Genomic DNA, 21,633 nt, shown 5'->3' on the forward strand with positions numbered 1-21,633 from the left:
ATATATACTGTACTACTTTCTATTGATGAGAGAAAAAGTTTTAAACTAAACACTTATTTTAGTCCAGTGACCTGATCGATTAATGTGCATGTGAGGCAATAATAACCAATAGGCATTCTGTGAAATTATTCCATCTAAGAAGTGCACATTTGGACCTCTAATGGAAACTGTTATGTATTTACAAAATTAATACATAGCAAGTAGCCTCTCTCTCCATTGAATCTTAACCAAGACAATGGCCTCAAAACTGGAGTCGGTCCCCGGCTCGTGTACATTGAATGCCTCAATTACAGGTGACACATTTCCCCAAAGAGATTAATAAAGTGTAACCAATTACACTTTAATAACTTGATCAACTTCCATCAGCCACTAGCAGGAAATGCAGCATAATCAGCAAAGGTTTAGTCCATGTGGTGCATGCTATATCTGTAGTACCATATCTCACATCCTTAAAAGACTATCCCACCAATTCAACATTGCACTCCTATAGCATTGTCAGATTCACAATCAATATTTTAGTTTTTCAAGGGTTCACATCAATGCAGCAGAACCACAGATTTCGTCTTTTTTATTCCATGTAAACAAAAGGAAGGGCACATTGCAGCCAGACCTGATACTCAGATTCGGCTAATTGTCTTCTAATCTTTAATCTTTAAAACAAAACAAAAAAACAAGCCACATGGAAGTTCATGTGACTTGTTTTCAAACCCTGTGAAAAGTCTGAAAATACATCCTTAATTTCACCTACTAATCATAATTAACTTAAATCCCACACCCCGCTCTACCCACACTGTCTCCCAGGGATCGCAGCTTGTAGAAGGGCTGGATGTAGAACCAGGATCCCTCATTTCCCGCTGAGTCCAGAGTCACTCTCATGGCATTCTTCTCCAACAGTGCAGGGAGGCGCTTGTTCACTGTCAGGTATTTATTGCTTTTCAAGTGCAGCAACTGTTGGCAAAACCAGAAACAGTGTTACATAATTAAGAAGTAAGTAAGAATCATATAAAATATAAACTGCATATTTTTAGGGGCCCACAACCAACTTAAAACAATCATACAACACGACATATGATGTTAGAACCAGTACGTTTGCACTGCAGAGTAGACTCAAAGCATGCAAGATGCAAAAGTGCACCTCTCTGTATTAGTTAGTATTGTTAAAAATAATTTTCTATGGCAAACCAGGAAACAGTTAGTGCTCACAATTACTAAAATAGCAGTTTGTTGCAACTAGGACATTCTGCACTAGAACATCCTATACTTTCTCACGCGTGTATGTCAGAGGGCAGGAATGCATGACCATTCGTAGTTTCAGGTGATCTCATACCTGTGTGCAAACCATTTCTGGGCAATGAGCAAAGCAAGATATAACATTACAACTGACAACTTTATAGCACACCTTTGTTCTGTAGCAATTATTTAAAACTCTTCTCTGATTAAAACAGAATCATAGTCAATATTATCAAGCACACTGTGTCGTATAAAGAGCTAAATGTTGCTGCAGATGAGTTAACCAAAACACCTTATCTGATAAGTTCACACCTGAATGACATTTCCATACTGGATGACTGATCCCAGCAGCTTGCGGTTTTCAGACTCATTCTGTTTCTTCTCTAGGTCAGCAGCATGCTAAAACACAGAAAAGGGAACACAAATGCTCAAGGAAACAGAAGGCATTTAATACTATTTCTGGAAAGAATCATCCTACATACACATTTCACATAAATACAGGGCTGTATTTTTTGTCACTAATACACTAATCTATTATTTTTACCATGACTAAAGTCAAAGAGCAGAGAAGTTAATGTGAAAAGGACACTTACATGGAGTTTGGTGAGGAGGACTGTGTCAGTGGTGCTGTTGCCTCCAGGTTTTGCTGCCTTCCAGAACTGTTTCTGTGCTGAGTATCTGTTCATTGGACACAGTTTGAAAAGGCAGTCTGGGGAAAGAAGACAAGAAGAGTAAGGTAAAGAGCCAAACGTTATCATTTAGTATTAGTTTTTCTCAACAAATACTAGACTGCCTGACCTCATCTTAAAGAGGTGCAACTCAAAAGACAACAGCAACATTTTGTGATATTGTTCCACTGGTAATTCAAGTAACGGGAAAATACACATAAAAATCATCAGCCAGTTTTGACAACTACTACAACTATGTTGCGTCAAGTCACGCTGCTATGAATTTGGCTGTGGATGGATATACAGAGTAAACCCATGTTTCCATGTCTTCCTCTAGCTTCACTACTAGGCAAACATGTCCAGTTGTACACACGAAATGTCAAAATAGTAGAGTCATTGCATTGAAACTTGCTGAGCATATTCATGCTCTCCAGAGCATAAACCTTTGTAATTTTGAACCCTCTGATCTCTCCTCTTGTGCTTATTTCTGGCCAAAACGTTGTGAAATACATCATTTTACTCATCCCTTTGATGTGAAAATAGGGCATGAAATGGTACAGATCTGGTGGTGTGGCCATCAAAGGGCATCAAGGATAGATTACCCACCGGGCAGAGCAGATGTCTGCTCTTTGGGGGCCAAGGAGCTCAAACAGGCAGCTAGCAGCTTCTGGCCATGAAGGGCAATGGGGGACAATTAAAGCTGAAACTGATTTCTGCAACTCATCATTTTCACATGGGTTAAATAATGAATTTCATAAATGTATTCATTAATGTGTAAATATTTTCCCAAATCAATGATTTAATACATTATTATATTCTTAATAATTTGATACCAAATAAATGAATACATAATTTAATATTAAAGATGGCAACATCTTTGATTGAGTTCAGCTACTCAACAACACCAAAAAAATACTTTGTAGATTAACCGGGACAGATACTGGGTCACCTCATTTGCACTGTTGATGCTTTCAGACATCCCACCCACAGTCGGTCCAAAACGTTTCCTGCCGAAACGTAACACCCCATCTCACACATGCACATTTTAACAATCAAGACTCACTCAAGACATTTAGTCTTCCTGGTTTACTTGCTCAGCTGCATAATAATAATAATAATAATAATAATAATAATAATAATAATAATAATAATAATAATAATAATAATAATAATAATAATAATAAACAGTTTTAAACCAACAATATCTTCCAGTAAGACTGAAATATGCCAATTTGTCCTTGTTGTGCATCTCTTCATCCTCTGTTTAAACTGGAAGAAAATGCTGTAAGGAACAGTGCTACTAATAATTACGACATTGGATATATTTGTTTAAAAATGTTTAATTAATAGTAGTCAATGTTTTCATACACATACAGTATAACTGTAAGCTAACTTGTACTGAACAGGGGACCCGATGAGCTAAAACCACGGTATAAATAGCCACTGTGGCTGCCTCTATCTGAAATGCGGCCAACACAATCTCCAGGGGTTGGCAATCATGGGCATGGGGTGGAGGACAAGAATAGAGGAGGCCAAGGACCAATGGAGAAAATGGGGCACTGGGAGAACATCTGCCTGCCAGAAATGAGCAATTGGAATAATTGAGAAAAATAGAAAAAAAAACTGGGACGTATGTGAATGTAATGGGCAGGGAGGTATTTGGTAAAGGGTAAGTTTACAGCCTAAAGCTCTAAAATGGCGTTGTTCTCTCATCACTTAATGAATGTACTTGTACAACTGTTTGTTACAACACTCAAAAGTGACAAATGCAGTTCTTTTTTCAATCAATTTTTGCTGCAGTAGTCTATAGTATTACTTGTTTTAAACTGCTAAACAAAATTTACAAGGACATACAAGCCCTGTAGTCATTGCAACATACCTGGTACACATCTAAGTGAGCAGACCATCTAGCGGGTAGTCAAGGGCTGTGACTAAAATCACTCCCTATTTAATATATAGCACACTATATTTACCTCTATATTGTGACTTTTTCCACCATGGAGTGAAAAAAGTAGAGTCCATGGTATGTACACTACTTTCTGCTTACAATCCACAATATATTGTGTCGCATTGTATGGATGTGAAAAATACAGCAGTGTGACTCTAGACCTGTCATTGATGACCGGTGTATTATATTTGGAGTAGTGAATGAGTAAACAATGGAGTGATTTCAGACGCAGTTTCTAACTTGTTTTTGTATCTTGTTGTTTGCACATTATGTTCATTCTTTTGTTTTGCACAGGGGACCAGGGAAACACAATTTTGTTCCTCTATGTACTGTACTCTTATCATTAATGGTACAAATTACACCTATGTTTGACAAGTCTAATTGTCCTTTGTGAAAAAGGTCTGGTACAGTATGAGAATTTTTATTATTCTGTCAGAACAGAAACTGTCACACAAATAACAAATAAAACTCTTCTCCAGCTCAGATGATGATTGTAGTCATGTAGTTGATTGTAGTTTGACTGACCACCAACAGTAGTCTTAAAAGACAGTTTAAAGCTTGTGGTTTGCTCTTTTACAGTTTGCTATCTCAGTCTTGTAGTTGACTGTTGTAGTTTACTGACTGGCTCCCATGCATCTCACTGTAATAAAATAAAACATTAATTTCATGGTAGCTAGTTTTTCCCCATGTGATCTACTTTTCATTTACAGTACTTTATTTTTTATTAAATTTGCTATGGTAAACTTCACATCAGCCATGATCTGTCTTGTTTCTAAGAAGCAAATATTACATTACATTTATTAGCGGCAATGTGTACAAAACTAGACACATGACTGATCTGATAATAGATCTAGCCTTGTAACTGGTCAGCTGCAGTCCAAGGTGATGCATAAAGCTGTAGCGAGTGAAGTTCACGGCTGCTTTTGTTTTAAGCATTCCTTGCACAAAAGGTTATCTCTTGCAAAACTGATCTGCCAAAGTTCATCAACAAGAAATTACAGAGAACAAAAAATATTCTCAAAGAAAAAGTATTTAGTCTGTTGGGAAGCTCATTTTGGTTTCACTTGATAAGTAGAAATTCTCTTTGTTGATACAAGAATGGGATGCACTTTGTTTTAAGTGCCCTGCATTAGAGTTGGGTCGATATTATTTGGTGTTGCATACAGTATCTAACAAGTTCTACTTTACATTTGCATTTGCATGGGTTGACTTAAGGTGGCAATAGCACACTTAGTTTATCACTGGTTACTCTGCTGTTACTGCCATTTTATGGTGTGAAACCACAACTTTAAATATGATATGATTATGATTGATATGATTTGAATAGCTCAGTTAGAAACCGACAAGTAAAGTTGTTTATTTGCATCCCCAAATTAAAAGGCAGGGTCGTGTTTAAATCCATACAGCAGTATTACCTATCTGCTGTTCATCCGAACTAAAGAACTCTTCCTGGTACAGAAAACTGGCACATAGGCTACAGTACAGTACAGCTAGCAGCAGATAACAGTGAGTAACAGCTTGCATTTGCACCTTTAGTGCATCAATCCTGGTAAAGAATATATGACATGGACATCCTGGAAATGGATTAGCAACACATCTGGAACCTGAGTCAAATAGTTTTTGATTTAAGGGGAAATTAAAACATTAAAATGTATTCATATTTAATCCATATCTCAATTTCTGCATAAGCACTCACATAAATTATGATTTGAATAACAGCTAGCATGCCTCTTTCTCAAAGGTTCAGACCAGGATGTCATGTTTATTGTGTGTTTATTAAACACACGAAAAGTAAAATACACTCTTTTCAGTCAAGACTATAATTTTAGTAGCATGAGCCATTTCTAGTGGATGCCTTCCACTAAGTGCATGGAAGATTTTAAAAGACCACTCAATGTACAGTACATATCCGGTTACTGAACACAGCTAATGTGATTCACTGTTTGACGTAATTTCTTGTTTTATTTTAAGTCTGTTGTTTGTTCTTGTATGTGAAAGTCTTTATGCTGCTGTCTTGGCCAGGACTCCCTAAAAAAGTGGATTTGGAAATACACATGTGCATGAAACCTTATGTGACTCAGTTACTTCAAAGGTAAAGAGAGATTTTGTTTGTGTGCGTCATCTACCCCGCACTGCTCCACAGTGTATTACCTTCATTTTTCCTGATTTAATCTGTTGGCTTAGTTAAAAAATAAACGTGTTATGCGTATCAAATTCTGTGAGATAGATCATCAATTTGACTGAAAAAAAACTCCCCTAATGATAATATAATATTGTTTACAACTCTATTGATCATGCATTGATCATGGTCCAGCAGGGCACACTGTGCTGTTCAAACACAAAGGTTGTCTTTTGGTCTGGCAGCCATGGTAGTGTCCAAAAAACAGCCATACCCTGCACCTGCTGTGAACCAACGAGCAGTGCATACTCCCTGGAACCGCAAAATCATATGGACAGGGCACACGCTGACAAACTGTCACAACAGACCAATTCATACAACAACTGCCTCAGACGAATCACCAATTCCAGATATACATGGAGTGCAGTACAGTCAGTTCTGTGATATGCGTTGAGTCTGTATTTTGAAGTGTTATATTAAAAAAGTGTATTTTAAACACCTTAAAATATGCTGCGATCCAATTAAAACCCTACAAAAATACTAAATACAGCCTCAACAATTACCATTCAGTTCAGCACTTTTCTGCTACAGTCTCAACAACAGTTATCTGTTGCTATCCTCCCCTTCACCTATGCTAAGGCAGTGTCCACTGTACATGGAACATTCAACATTCAACAGAGAGTGGCAAAGAATGACACCTGCGTGCCAAAACGAAGCAGGAAGGCTGCAAGGCTTGAGGGCATACACGCTCTCACAGTAACTCTGCTCTAGAAGTTGATTTCTGCTTGCGGGAATGGACCAGATTTTTGACAATTTGGGGGCGGAAACCATGGGAGGCATACAGTATATCCCAACAACTGAACGGACGAGGGAAATTTATACATTTCTTATTTAGCCTTATTTTGCGCTTTTAGTGGACGTGCATGGACGGTGCGCCTTTGACCTATAGGATGACATTGCAACCCAGTTCGCGGCTGCAGGTTACAGTGTTCTCGCTCAATACTGGAACAATTTCCAAGATTTTTGTTCACATTAGTCACTTAGACACAATTGCATGGCGAAACAGGGTCCAGGTCGCCGGTTCAATCCCCAGACCGACAGGATAAAATCTGGGTGGGGAAAGTGAAAGAGCAGCGCCTGTCCCTCCCTCATTACCACCACTGAGGTGCCCTTGAGCAAGGCCCTTAACCTCAACCGCTCCAGTGGAGCTGCTCAGTGGCCAGCAGATCAGACTGTGGTTGTACTGGGCAGCTTCCAGGTATGAATGTGGAACTGTGTGAATGTGACAGGTCGTCGTTCTCAATCGACTTACCTGGATAAATAAAGGTAAAAAAAAACAACTAAAAAATTCATTTTCAGTTGCATAGAATTAGCAGAATGCTGATTCAGAGATTTCATTTAAGTTGTGACCAAAATGAGTCAACAGTCTTTATCACGTTTTAAAAAAATAAACCAATAAATAATAAACTGTAAAGAAATGTTAGATCATATCAAACTATATACAAATGTATCTATGAATCAATGTTGTGGTACAATGTTCTTAGAGAATACAGTCCTCCACAGTCAGTGAGTGCATTATCCTCTTCTTGGTTATGATTATCACTCATGGATGACATTGAAGAGACCATCAGTTATGAAGGGGGCATGTTAAATAAGGTTGTGCAAGGGTTTCTATGTATAGAAAGGTACATTTAATTTAATTAAATTGCAAAGTGCACTGTTCCAAGTAAATGAAAATGACATTGGCAGTTGTGTCATTTCACTCTTAACTAATTTACTAAAGACATCCTCAGGAAACCTACCAAAATGTATAAAAATGTATTTCCTCTGAAGTGGCAGCCAATTTGATACACTTAGCTACACCTGTTGTCACCTGGTCAGATGATCATTCATTTCTGTAGTGACTGGTGACAGGGACAGGACGGCTGTTGGTCGCATAATGGTGTGCCAAATGTTTTCTTAGGCCCTTTCTTTCCAAGTCAGCATATCCGAAGGCAACAGCGCTCAGTGCCATTGCTGCTAACCAAGTGATCATACAGTCAACCCCTTTTTTTCCAAGTTCATGTGTCCAACTAGATAATATGCAAATATAACCATTACCATCTCCACATGGTTTCAGGAACACAAAAGAGACTTTATTTCAATCCAGTGGCCTGCCTCTAATGTTTACACAGTGAAGCACCTTGCATTAATTCACAGCATTAATGCATGGTCTAAAATCGCTACAGAATTTCCAAACATTCTGTGAACAAAACATGTCTCAAAGAATTCAAGCAGTTCTCACCCAGAATCACAGCCACTTACTCTACTATTACTTTTTTTAGTAAAGATCTAACAGCCCGAAAAACGTATAAGGAGACAATTATGAATACATTTACATTACACAAACTGCAACACAAATGTCTCAAACAACTTACCACAGAATCATCCAAATAACCCAAAAGTAGGGTTGCACGATATTGACAAAATGTGATATTGGGATATCGATTATGAATATTGCGATATCAATATTAATTTAGATATTTTTAAACATATGTAAAATTACAAAAGTTACAGGAAAATGCATCAAAACAGATTTATAACAAATTAAACAAGTTTTCTTACAACACAAGGTTTATTTCAAATGACATATTGGACTGGTACAACATGAATAAGTAAATAAGGACCATGTCTACAGAACAGGACATGTTTTACTGGTTGGACAGTATAAAATATATAAATAATGAGAACAGGACACAACTTTTCTTTCGCTTTTCTGATTCGTTCCGTTTTGTTGTCTCTATCAATTTCTTCACTTACACTGTCACTCTGTCGAAATATGCACATATGTGGTACGCTACATAGAGTTTGTCACGTAGTGGACCCGTGCGCTGACGTGCACTAACATGTGCAAGTGGCACAGTAACTGGCCAATGAAACACGATCATGATCAGTGTTTCAAGCGGGCTCTAAATCAAACACAACTAAGCCCCACAGCCAACGGACGGGACGCAGCACTCCACAAAATGAACAAAATATTGCATACTTATTGTGACACTTTCGATATATATTGCGATAACTATACTGAGTCGATAGATCTTGCACCCCTAGATATAACACTGAGCAACGTGATGTTGCGATAACGATATGGAGTTGCACCCCTACCCGAAAGTAATGCATCATCTACAACATGTGCAGCCAAATTAAAAAGTACACAAAACAAATCCCAAGACACATAACTGCATACTTAAAAGACTGGCACAAGCCATATATTACACTTAAATTACTGAACATCCTGACTTATACCATGCAGTAGACATGAAGATATCATCAAGTGAGAAGCAAGTGATTTTAAGGCCTTACCTCTGAATTTCTTGGGTGGGTTGTTGAGGTCGCCTGTGTCTGGTTGTACCACACAGCGGTCATCCACAAGCCTGGGGGCACAGCCATCATGATGATGAGTCAATGATTCAAATTACACAAAACACATGCAACTTAAATAGACTAAAACTCAATACACCCTCAAAAATCATTCAACATTCTCAGAAATGGTATTTTCTTAGGATAAACCCATTGAGATGTATCATCTCGTTTTCAAGGGGTCCCAAACACCAACAACCAACCAGCAAACAATTACAAAAACTAAATAGAGAAAGGAACAAAATGAAGAGTCACTGTATAAACTTAGACTACACACAATTAACAGATAAAGAATGATTAATCTATAAATAAAGGAACAGTTATAGCATTACTGAAAATATAGGCTAATTGTTTTAAAGTGCTCCTATTATGCTAATTTTCAGGTTCATACTTGTATTTAGAGGTTGTACCAGAATAGGTTTACATGGTTTAACTTTCAAAAAACACCATATTTTTGTTGTACTGCACATTGCTGCAGCTCCTCTTTTCACCCTGTGTGTTGAGCTCTCTGTTTTAGCTACAGAGTGAGACATCTCACTTCTGTTCCATCTTTGTTGAGGGTCGCACATGCGCAGTAAGTACTGCTAGCCAGTCAGAAGCAGAGTATGAGGGCGTGCCACGCTAGCAGCTAGGCAAGCATTATAACGTGTTACAAAGTTATAATTTATTATTTATATAGCGCTTTTCATGGTACTCAAAGACACTTTACAGTAAAAACCAGCACATATAGCACATTAAAAACAGACAAGCAATAAAACTAACACATAAAACAAGCATATTAAAAGCAATTAAAAACAATAAAACCAGTAGCTATCAGGTGAGAAATGTAAGACTATTGTATGTGGAAAGCTAATCTGAAGAGGTGTGTTTTGAATGTGTCCAGGTCCGTACAATCACGGATGTGTATGGGTAGGGAGTTCCAGAGGGAGGGGGCTGCAATGGTGAAAGCTCTGTCACCCCAGGTACGCTGCGTGGTCCTGAGTGGTAAAGGCTGGACTACAATAGAGCTGTTTGGAGAACAGTGTTTTCTCTAGAAGATGGTAAGTCCCTTTGGGCTTTTTCACTGTGTAAACCTATAACGTGCACAAGAAGATATACAATACAATAAAGGAAAGGGGAAAAGCCAAAAAGCATAATATGAGCACTTTAAGATGCGAAAACAAAACATTTTAAAATAAGCGAAATGATGACAAAGAACGGATATTTAAGGTAACTTATTACAATCAGAAGGAGCCCTAAATGTAACCTTTTTTTTACCAACTTCCTTAGACACAACAGAGACCATGAAGAGGACCTGATCAGAGTGTCTTAGTGAATAATTAGACATATAAGGGACAAAGAATTGTTTTAGTGAAGTTGTACTGTTTAGAAATTGCATGCATTTAAAAATAAATGTATACCAGGGAAACTTACATCTTATATCTAGAGGGAGCCAACTGACCGTGTACCATAACATTGTGCAAGAGCAATCTAGTATAAATCTGCAGTCTATTATATAGAACATTGAGGGGACGAAGATCAGTTTTAGAAGCATTCTGGTGTCACTGTAGTTCATCTTTGGCCGTATAAATTGTCCTACTTTCTGGAGGGATCTACCATCATTACAAGTTAAAACCAAAAACTTGAATCTGGAGTTGAGGTTCTGCTTCACACTAAGTAACATTGAATAGGTATTTGTTTTATCAAGCAGTAATTTGTTACAGCTGACAACCAAGTTTGTAGAATATTAAAATCAAATTGCAGGGCCTCTTGAATTTCTGATACAGAAGCTTTTGATGTTTATATAATAGTATCATCTAGTTGTGCAACAATCGGAAAAAAGAACGAGATCATTAATAAAAAATAGAGAAAAGAATTAATGGCTGCATTCCAATTAAATGGGTCAGCTCCAGGGTCCTGGGTTAATGGGACAATGGAATGGAACAGAGCCATTGTTAACAGTATTACTAACAACTGCGTTTTTTCTGCTATGTCAAGTCAAAATGTCTGCTGTGAAAAAGTCCCAACTGGACATAGAAACTCCGTGATTTAATCAGTCAGCTCATTCGTAACACATGTGTTATGGTTGTGTATGTGTTTCAGTTTCCTGTTTTATTTTGTAGTCTGTTTTCTCCCTTGTCATGTCTTGTTTTACTTCCTGTCTTTTGGTTTTCCCGCCTTTGTGATTGTCTGATGTCTTTCACCTGTTTCCCAGCCCTTGTGTCACCTGTCCCTTGTTAACCCTCGTTTACTTGTGTATTTAGTCTGTGTTTTCTTTGTCTGTTGTCAGATCGTTGTATTTCTGTTCTGGATTGTGCGTTTGTGATTCTACCCGTTTTGCCTCCGTATTCTGGTTTTCTGTATTCCTGTTTGGACTTCTACTTCATTTTGGATTACTTTTTGCCTGCTTTGTTTATTTTATTTGATTAGGACAATGCACATTAATGAACATTTCTGTAAATGCGCCAGTTTACATTTATCCAGGTCTCCTTTTTTTCGTTATTAAATCCTCAAACTATTCCACTGCCTACCGTCTCTGCTTTTGGGTCTGCCATTCTCTGAAGTCGTAACAACATGAAATGCAGATTTAAAACATATTTCATTGTGTTGACAATAAACATCCGGTTGGAGACACAGGGAAGCTCTCATGTTCAATATTAATGTTTGGAAGTAACTGTCCATGATGTGGAGTTCAGTATGTTGAACAAAACTGTCTTAAACGTGAATTATACTAGACGCATCCAAGGTGGCGCGCGCCATCGTTACGTCAAAATGACGTAATATCCTGCCGGCGCGCCCGATTTATGGCGATCAAGCAGAGGTCGCGCACGGCTCTTTTTTTTTTTCAGCGGCGCGCGACAAAGCGGAAACGGGAGGCCTGAACGAGTTTGCCGACAACCGGATGCCAGGACTCTCAGAGTGACTGCAAGTCTCTCTTGTAAACTTACTGGGTTAAGATGAGTTCTTTTATGGTGAATGAAAGGCTTGATCCGACGAAGTAGGTCATCGAATCAAATCGAAGCATTGACGTCAATGCTGCTGCCAGTTCTGCCGTTTACTTTTTTCTTCTTCTTCTAGTCAGTAGAAAGAGCAACGTCTGTAGCCTTTGCTCATTAGCGAAACCGCTGTTCAGGAGAAGACTGCAACTAGTGTCGTGAGCACCAGCGCGGGTATAAATAGTCATGGCGATCCCATGACATCACATTTGTACGCGCCACCTTGGATGCGTCTACTGTAAAACACGCTTTAATCTCTGCAACCCACTGAAAGAGTGCAAACCACGACACAAAAAGGCTCTCTGAAGCTTAAAATGAACGGAGCAAGGGTAACAGGTTTCCTTTGCATTTCGGCCTGGAAATTAATATACCGAGTATTATGAAAGGAAATATGCATCATGGGAGAAGCTGTCAACCAAGGACTGAGAGGATGAGGATAAAGATTTCTGAACATGGGGCACAAGTAGACAAGATTGTAATATCTGTACCAAGAGAAGAGCCTGGGCTTTTTTCTTAAAGAATGCCATAATCTACTGTTGGAGGCTTTGTTTTTTGTTTGGTTTATTATCACATTTGTGACATGTATATATCCAGTTTTGTTTTTGATCACTGGGTGGAGCACTGTCACCGGAAAGTAGGCCTGGAAAATTAGAATCGCAATTGTATCGAAATCGCAATATGGACTAGTGCAATATCCAAATCGCAGGGGGGCGCAATATTTGTTAATGGCAAAATATGTGTCAAACCATTCTGAATTAAGTATTGTGGTGCTGCAGAGACATCCCAGCCTACAAATCGTATCCTACAGACTAAAGAAAAAAAATCTTTGTTTGGTACAGATCCTCGCAAAAATCACACTATAATCATTTTAATTTCTTTCAATGTTAATATTTTTCAATGAGAATAATGATGCAAAAACGATCATTCCCTCCAATATCGTGAATCATATCGCAATCGCAATATCAGTCAAAATAATCGCAATTAGATATTTTCCTCATATCGTGCAGCCCTACCGGAAAGCATATAGCTAATCAACAGCCAGAGGTACACAGGTGTGTGTGTGTGTGTGTGTGTGTGTGTGTGTGTGTGTGTGTGTGTGTGTGTGTGTGTGTGTGTAAGGGGAAAGCAAACAGCTTTTCCCCGTGTCAGCGTGGCTTGTCAGTGGTATTGTTTTATTAGTGTTTAACTGGAAAGCAGAACGAAACGTACCTGAAATGAAATGGACAAAATGAAATATACCTGTGCTACGGTGAGCATGAAATAAAAGGGTCACCGCACTGAAAGATATTTAATGTATGGACATTGATTTATTAGCAGACCAGAACACGTGTCCAAACAAGTTCTCCCTTTGTCTCACCGCATTGGCCTCATGTAGGTCTGGTTAAAAGACTCAACATCTACTTTAGCACCATTATTCCACCTTGTCTTTCCAAATAATATACTAAATATTTTGGTAAAACACGTTTTTTTTTTGTTTTTTTTAAATGAATAGCTCCATCATACCTAGGAATTCTGGGGAAACCCCTGGGAATACCATCAGGTAGCAGAGCAGCACAAATAATACAATTCAGTAGGATGCTCTAGCCAGTCTAGTCCGTTACATCTTTTTATAGCTCATGCAGTATACTCTGCACTGCAGGAGCACTGTGATGATGAAGGAAGAAGGCACATGGTGTGAGAGTCCTCTACAGGAAGGAAGAGCCATAGCCTTGATCACACTGATGGCTCGATGGTGTTATAAGCCTCCAATGTTGCCTTCCAGGCAGCTAACCCTAACCCTAAACATAACCATTGCCGCGCTGCCTGGAAGGCAACGTTGGGGGCTTAAAACACCAAACACCGCACTGATGAGCCAAGGTCCAAAAAAGAACGGGGATTTCAAGGGTCATCTAAGTTCAAGAAGAAACCTCATTGCATTGTGGAATACAGCATCATGGCTGTATCCCATCTTTCTAGCATCAGGCCATTGGGTGCTATCCTCTCTGAGCAAGCAGCAGTGGTCCAGGTGGCTGCAGCCATCTCTCAGGGGTCACATTCAGTATGCTGACAGCAAATGAAACGCCGTATACAAGAATGCTATTTATAGTAAGCATTCTTGTCCTCTAAGCTCTTCTCTTTAACAGTGAGCCCTCACAGCAGCGGTGGGGAGAAATGATTACTAGGCATACAGTAACAACACTAGATGGGAAATTTGACAAACAAGCTCGGTCATTGTGGCAGTCTTAAAAGCTGTGCACACATTTGTTGCCATGGTGGGTGACGCATGACACTGAACTGTGAAAGAGCATGGTTTCTGAGAGCTGGCAAGGAGGAGTGCTCTGCACTGCCTGTGGTGATTGGCAAATAGAATTGTGACATGGCAAGAGGAAGATTGCAGCACTTAAAATGAGAGGGAGGAGATGACAACAACAATGCTGTGCTCATTTCCACCTAGGGACAAGAAAAACAAACACCCAGGGGGAGAAAATAGCAAGGGAAAAAAAAGGCAAGAGACAGGCTTGGTGCAAGAAAATGAAGTCTGGAAAATGGAGCCTGACATGTTGGATATGCTGTCAGATATGCTGAACGGGGACATTCACATCAATGATCACCCTCTCTCTTCTATTATCTTCTTATAGTCTTTTGTTAATTCTGTGACTGTCAAGCACATAATGAGATACACTTTTAACTTGTTGCCTAGAATTAGGGAGGAGGAAAGACGTCAAGTACTTAAATAAATGGTGCTCAGCATGTAGCAGGAAGAGACAGGGTAATTTGAGGCCAGAGTACCAACTGAGCACAGGATATCAAGGAAATAAAATGAGAGCAATGACTATAGCAGGATCTACCACTTCTCAAATAAGATAACTTTATTCTTAACACATTAAACATTTTTTATTTGGCGCCAGCGTATCGACTGTCGATCGCACGAAGAAGGACAACGATATATTGCCGTACTGATATTTTGACCTACCCCTACTTAACACCGTCTCTGCCGGTCATCCAGGATTCACAGAACCGTAGTTGCATTTGTAACTTTCATATGTTTTGTAACCTGTTCTATTTTATAATTGTGTATTCTGCACAGTGGGACAATGTTGTCTGAAACTCTGTCCCTCCATCAAGCACACCTGGAATCCTGCAGCAGGGGAGTGGAGGTAGAGAAAGGGTCATGACAACACACATAAAAACAAGCAGACTTACCCTAAAGTGCTGATAAATCCACTGGTGGAGCCCTCTGCATACAGGGAACAAACGTCCCCAATATGGAGGAAACTGGACATCTTGTCCGACATGGTTCCTCAGGGTTGACTACACCTGCAAAAGACTGACACCAAAGGTCTTTAAAGCCATCACTACATATAGCGGAGCTCAATCAAATCACACGCTTGGAGCCACTATAAAAGATATTTCACTCACTCAATCAACTGAAAATGAACCACTGACAATTTAAATAATCAATTAGTTGTTTAAGTCCTTTAGTAGGTACAAATACTACATTTCCTTATACTAATTCAGTCCTGTGTCCCAGTCCAGGGACTGTCAGTGAAGATTATAAAGTACACTTTGTTAAAAGACAATCCCAGTACCGGAGACAGACCGTCTTCTCTCACCTACTTGACTCTCATGTAATACATATTCAATTGCTGTATATTGGTCATAATTTATTTAGCCATAATAACACTGTATAGTTGCAAGATACCTTGTTGTGCATACATACATACATAGTATTCTATTTATTTTTCTAATTTAAAGCAAAATTGCGTAACTTTTTTGCCTTAAAATGACAGCATCAAAATCATTTTGATGCTATTTTGACTTGTACGTAAAAGGGAGAATGGGGCCTCTATCCCCCCCTCTGTGCCCCAAACGCCTGTTCTTGCACTATGTAACTTTGGGGAGCGAGTACGAATTCTATGCTAATGCTGCTAATGTCATGTGTTGTTGCACTTGCTTGATGTTTGGCTGTGTTAGCAAAGTTGTCAACTCGCTAGTTTTAGATCATAAGTAATGTGGTCATAACAAATGCACGTGTACAGCTGTTCATATTTACGACAACAGCGTTTAAGTGAGTTACACTAAAACTGTAGGGGTGCTAAATCACAAAAAAATAGTACACAATGTTGGTTTAAATGCCCTCTTTTTCTGTTTCCGAGTGATATATGTAGTACTCATTTTTTGTGTTTTTGAGTGATATATGTAATAACAAGGTGCTGAAAACCAAAGTCAAATTCTCATTTCCAATGTCCCATTCCCAACATTTGCTTGTTACAGCTCCATGTTCCACACAAATAGGTTGTCCATAACTGATAAAGTTCAGAAGAACTTGTAAACAACAACAGTTATGAAAATTGTGGGGATCCATCATTACTTTTATGACATTGCCTTTTCTTCTGCTGGGGTTTGTGGACAGTAGGGTGCAGACCATCTGAAATGTGTTTAGCCCATCCTCAGAGCACCACCTACTGTAAGATCATGAGTAACAATTGCAAGAACAGCAATAGTCTAAAAGCAATATAATTTACATTAAGCATTAATAATAATAATAATATGAATAATAATAATAATAATAATAATAATAATAATAATAATAATAATAATAATAAGAAGAAGAAGAAGAAGAAGAAGAAGATATTTGCCCTTCTATAAATTTGGTCTGTGTATTTTGTTAATATGGGTTTGGCCTTCAATTTAAAGCATGCATTTAAAAGGCAAATACATTGAAAGATAGTAGTTGATAAACTGCTTAATTAGTTTATTCAAGATGGACACATTTGTGTATGTTTTACTTTATAATTATTATGAAATTAAATGCAATGAAAAATACATGCCAAGAAAACTAAAGTTTTACTGTGCACTGTGCTATTGTTAGCTGTGTGAAAACCAATACATGTAGCCTACATCTTACATTTAGGTCACCATTCTTTAGTCTGTGTCAGGTTGAGAACAAGTGGTTAGCTTTTTCTGTTGACAAGGAACAAACACTACATTTTACCATCGTTTCAGCTTGAAATTTGACATAAACTCACAGTTTGCAGCACTATGATCAAACAAAGAGGTCTCAATCGAGGAGAGCAGAACATATGAACATTTTCATTATTAAATTTACGATTATTTCTATAATATCGATGGGCCGTATTAAGCTAAAGGTCATATTTACCCAGATTCAGATGTTCCACACCGACTGTGACTACACAGAGTTTGTATTTTGTTTAGTAGAGCGTTTTGTGACACATTTGAACTGTTTTCTGAGATGCCAAATGGGACACAAACATTTCTGCTAGCTAAATTAATTATTAATAAATTAATTGTCAAGTCGCCTCATTTTCTGTCGCACGAGCTACAGCAAAAACAGCAACAAATGAACGCGTGGGCTACTTCCTTGACAGGGATGCTCACAGCTTATTGACAAAATGAACAATGCCCTATAGCTGGAAAACTACAGATAGATAAGGACTTTACCTGGCACAAATGAAAGAAGGCGTCAAAGATAGAGATAGAAAGAAACGTGTGAAGAAGTGGGTCAGCACAGGATAATTTCCACAGCGCTATCCTCGGTTAAGTCCATGGTAGTGAAACTCCAGGTAAGAGCAGGCTGAGCGGCGGTTATCTCTGACAGCAGAATGCGTCCTCGGCAACAATCCGCTTCTTACCTCCTCCACATGTCACTGAGGAAACGCCCCTTTCGTTACTATTTATACTGCAGCACAGCTTTCTGGGTAATATAGTTTTTTAGGCATATAAACTGCTGTCACGTAAAACGCTCTTAACTAATACTAAAATTGTTGACTTGATAGGAATTTAACAAGCCTGTTTATTTCATACATTTTTTTAGATATAAGGTGGCCTTATTGAATTCAGTTTAATTCAATTATTTATTAATCCACAGCAGAGCATACATCTCAATAAAACACATAGAACAACGTTATAGCCTACAATGCAAATTATGTATATTTATATATATATATATATATATATATATATATATTTTTGGGGTTTTGCAAAAGAGCAATATAGTAATTGTGAAACCTGGAGTTTTTATTAACCATTGTTGACTACTGCATTGATAGACAAATATATTTGTACAACTATTGGATGGATTGCTATGAAATTGTTTACAGATATTTATACTCCCCAGAGGATGAGTCCTAATGTATATATCTAATGACTGAGATATGCTAACCTTTCCTCTAACACCACCAGAAGGACACAAGTTTCACTTATCCTGTGAAATATGCATCTCCTAGACTGATTGGCACAACATTCATCATCATATGATCCCTAACTTTTCCATTAGTGCCAATATCAGTTCAAGTTTCCATTGATTTATGAGCAAACACTTGCAAAATTAATGGCATTCCCATGAGCCTCAACTGCACTTTGTGTTTAGTGCTAATTAGCAAATGTTAGCATGTTAAAAGATGGTGTGGTGAGCACACAAACTGAGATGGTGTGGTGAGCACACAAACTGAGATGGTGTACATGGTAAACATACCCTTCACATGTTGTGGACTGTAGTCAAAATGTCTCTGACAGCTCAAATCCATGTGATGTGGGCTTTTGTCAGTGACTACATTATTTCATATATATAATGTCAAAAACAGAAGCACACATACTGCCTTACAAAGAGGTGGTCATGCTGTGATTGTCGAAGTGTGAAAGGACATCAGCAACAACAACAAAAGACATCAGTTGTGTGTGCAGTCTCCTGTCAGAAACACTGATCTGGCCACTGGCAGTCAGATTTCCAGGTCTGTTTAGTTTAGTCCATGTTTGTATGTTTTTTGTTTCTTGTTTTTGTTTTTTTTCCACAAATGTTAAATATTGCAGGGTCTATATGTGCCATACTTGTATACAGATAGGTTGCATCTTTTGGTTTTGCTCATGACATGGACCACCAGGATTCCAAGTTTGTAATGTAAGCTTTGGAAACCTCAGTCTCACAACTTTGAGTGATCTGGTTCATTTGCAGTTGACCCATTAAAATCACGCTGTGACATTTTTAGCTACTGGAATTGGAACAGACTCTTGTACTGAAATATTCAGAAGCATTGTGTATTACTGAACTCACAAATAACTTGCCATATGAATAAAATCAAGTGTAGGCAGTCCTCACAGAGAGGCTCACCTTTCAATTTCTCCAGCCTGCGTACGGGAAATGGTTACATTTGAAAATGTGTAAAAGCTTGATTGTTCCTAATTATTCCTAATTGCAACATGAATGATATAAAGTGAGGCACAGGAAGAGAAAGAGCACTTATATCCCTAGAATGGACTCAGTGGTATTAACCAAACCCATTGCTGAGTTGCTAATTTGGTTTCTCAGCCACAGAATCTATAGAGGGTTGATAAGAGTGGAGTTTACTTTACCATAAAAGTGCTTGTCTTCTTTTTCTACATTCCATATCCGCTTGTCACTGGGCACAGTGAGGTCTTTGAGATGTAAATTACTGCAGATTGCTATGTTGTACAGTACTAAGAGGCCAAAAAAAACATCTACACTGTGATTCATGTGTTAATGCACTGCATTCCTGGTGACGATATAAAACACAGCTCTGGTATGATGCAGTGGGGGAAAAAAATACTCTCCAATTTCTGCGCTGCCAGATATACTCCCCTCCTTACTGGTTATGCAGTCATTTATCATTGTCAACTTATATCACAAAGTATATCAAAAGTTCATTCAAATCCATTTGTGTAAAAAAACAGACTATGCTACTCTCTTTGTTGGATCATAATCAATGTAAAAGGAAGGATGAAAGATAAGTGTTTTGTCTCAGAGCATCATTGTCTTAGTCTAAATGCATTGATGTCAAAATCATGACATCACAATATCTAAGAGACTAACTTTTATTCTACTGAAAGTATTTCCAGGCTTTGGTTAAATTTGACATCAAGTGAAGTTGAATATAGATCACTGAGTACTCAGTTGTCATGGATACAGTGTATAGACGACTGCCTTCCATTCTACCACAGAACAAAAAAAATGGTTTGTATAAGTATAAATCTGGACACAACTGCGGGTGTGTTTTTTGAATTGCAGCATGTCAGACATGGTTTAATTTGTAGCTTGATAAACCCAATGCTTTCTTTATTCTCTGGATATTTTGGTTATTATAGTACCCTTCCTGAACCTAAAGAGGTTGTCTGCTGCTAGAAGGGTTCCCCACACAATGCATGCCTGCAACAAACTGTTTTTCAAAACAACTGTAAGGGTCGTGAAAAAGCGTGCATTTGGTGGGAGGCAGCAATGATTCATCTCGACTGGTGGTCTGACTTGTAGCTGACTAGAGACATGGGCCGTTTTTTCTAATGATTAACACATGACTACAAATTAGTGAATGCAGCATCTGCATGCTTGGAATGCATCAGGGATGGGAGATGACAACATACAGCGACCATCTGTGTGGCGGCACAGATTGTGAGATTCATCATTGTGCATGTGTTCGAGTGAGTATTCTCATGTGCAGATTCAGGCCTTCCCTAAGCAGCGATGTGTGGGCACAATGGTTGGTAGTTTTCTTGTCTGAGGCTCCGATAGTCCTTTGTGTGGGCCACGCCTGCAAACTAATGCTGGCATTCATCAGAAATGTCAGAATAGAGCTAAATATATTAGAAACAAAGAGTCTCTTGTGTTTTCATTATTCCTCTTGAAAGGAATATTCAATCTTGATTTCATATCAAAGATAAAATCCATATCATCTATAGCCTTGCTCAAAGGAGAGATGGAGGGCTCTGTAACTCTTTAACTCTATAAACAATATAGTGGCCCCTAACAGCTGTTCTGGATCTGGGACAATGAACCACTGAAGACATTATGCCGCTGGGAGCAAAACCCATAGATAATAGCTTATTAGTGATTTCAAGCTAAATGTAGAATACTAATAGAACTTATTTTAACTTCAGCACTGACACTCACAGTTTTATATTCTGTACAGATTGTTCCATCTGACAATTTAAACTCTATTATCGGAGCTCTGACAATTGGAACAGTGAGTCAAGGCTTTTCTCAGGATCAGTATGTAACATGCACAACTGGAGGCTGTGTGAACAAGTGTGGCATAAAAACAAACTTTGACGTTACACACTGAGCACACAACCTTCCAGTGTAATATGAAAGACAGGTTTTCCAAAAGTATTCTATTATCCTCTCTTTGTCTGCCAAACCTGTTGAGTATGTGACCTATGCCAACTGTTAATGGCATCATGTTCCTGGAGAGTCGAGTCAGTTGCACAGTCAAAGCTTAAAGGGGTGCTATGCAGTCTTGGCAATTTCTTCGCCGTTTTCTCGCTTTTTGCTCGCAGGTTTCTCTA

At 38.5% G+C, this 21,633-nt stretch overlaps 1 protein-coding gene across 23 annotated transcripts in view; it reads right to left on the reverse strand.

The window, feature by feature from the left end:
- Positions 1–17,973, reverse strand: part of itpr1b (inositol 1,4,5-trisphosphate receptor, type 1b) — a 103,958-nt gene extending 85,985 nt beyond the window's left edge. For all 23 annotated transcript variants that reach the window (XM_031279872.2, XM_031279851.2, XM_031279885.2 and 20 more), the window contains exons 1-6: positions 17,782–17,973; positions 15,523–15,636; positions 9,308–9,378; positions 1,824–1,939; positions 1,543–1,629; positions 790–948 (exon numbers count right to left, since the gene is read on the reverse strand). In XM_031279872.2, the coding sequence (XP_031135732.1) occupies positions 790–948; positions 1,543–1,629; positions 1,824–1,939; positions 9,308–9,378; positions 15,523–15,614 (525 nt within the window). In that variant the 5' untranslated portion in view covers positions 15,615–15,636; positions 17,782–17,973. The remainder of the gene's footprint in view (positions 1–789; positions 949–1,542; positions 1,630–1,823; positions 1,940–9,307; positions 9,379–15,522; positions 15,637–17,781) is intronic.
- Positions 17,974–21,633: the final 3,660 nt, after the last annotated feature.

Source organism: Sander lucioperca, chromosome 6 (genome assembly GCF_008315115.2).
Source record: "Sander lucioperca isolate FBNREF2018 chromosome 6, SLUC_FBN_1.2, whole genome shotgun sequence".
Taxonomy (NCBI): Eukaryota; Metazoa; Chordata; class Actinopteri; order Perciformes; family Percidae; genus Sander; species Sander lucioperca.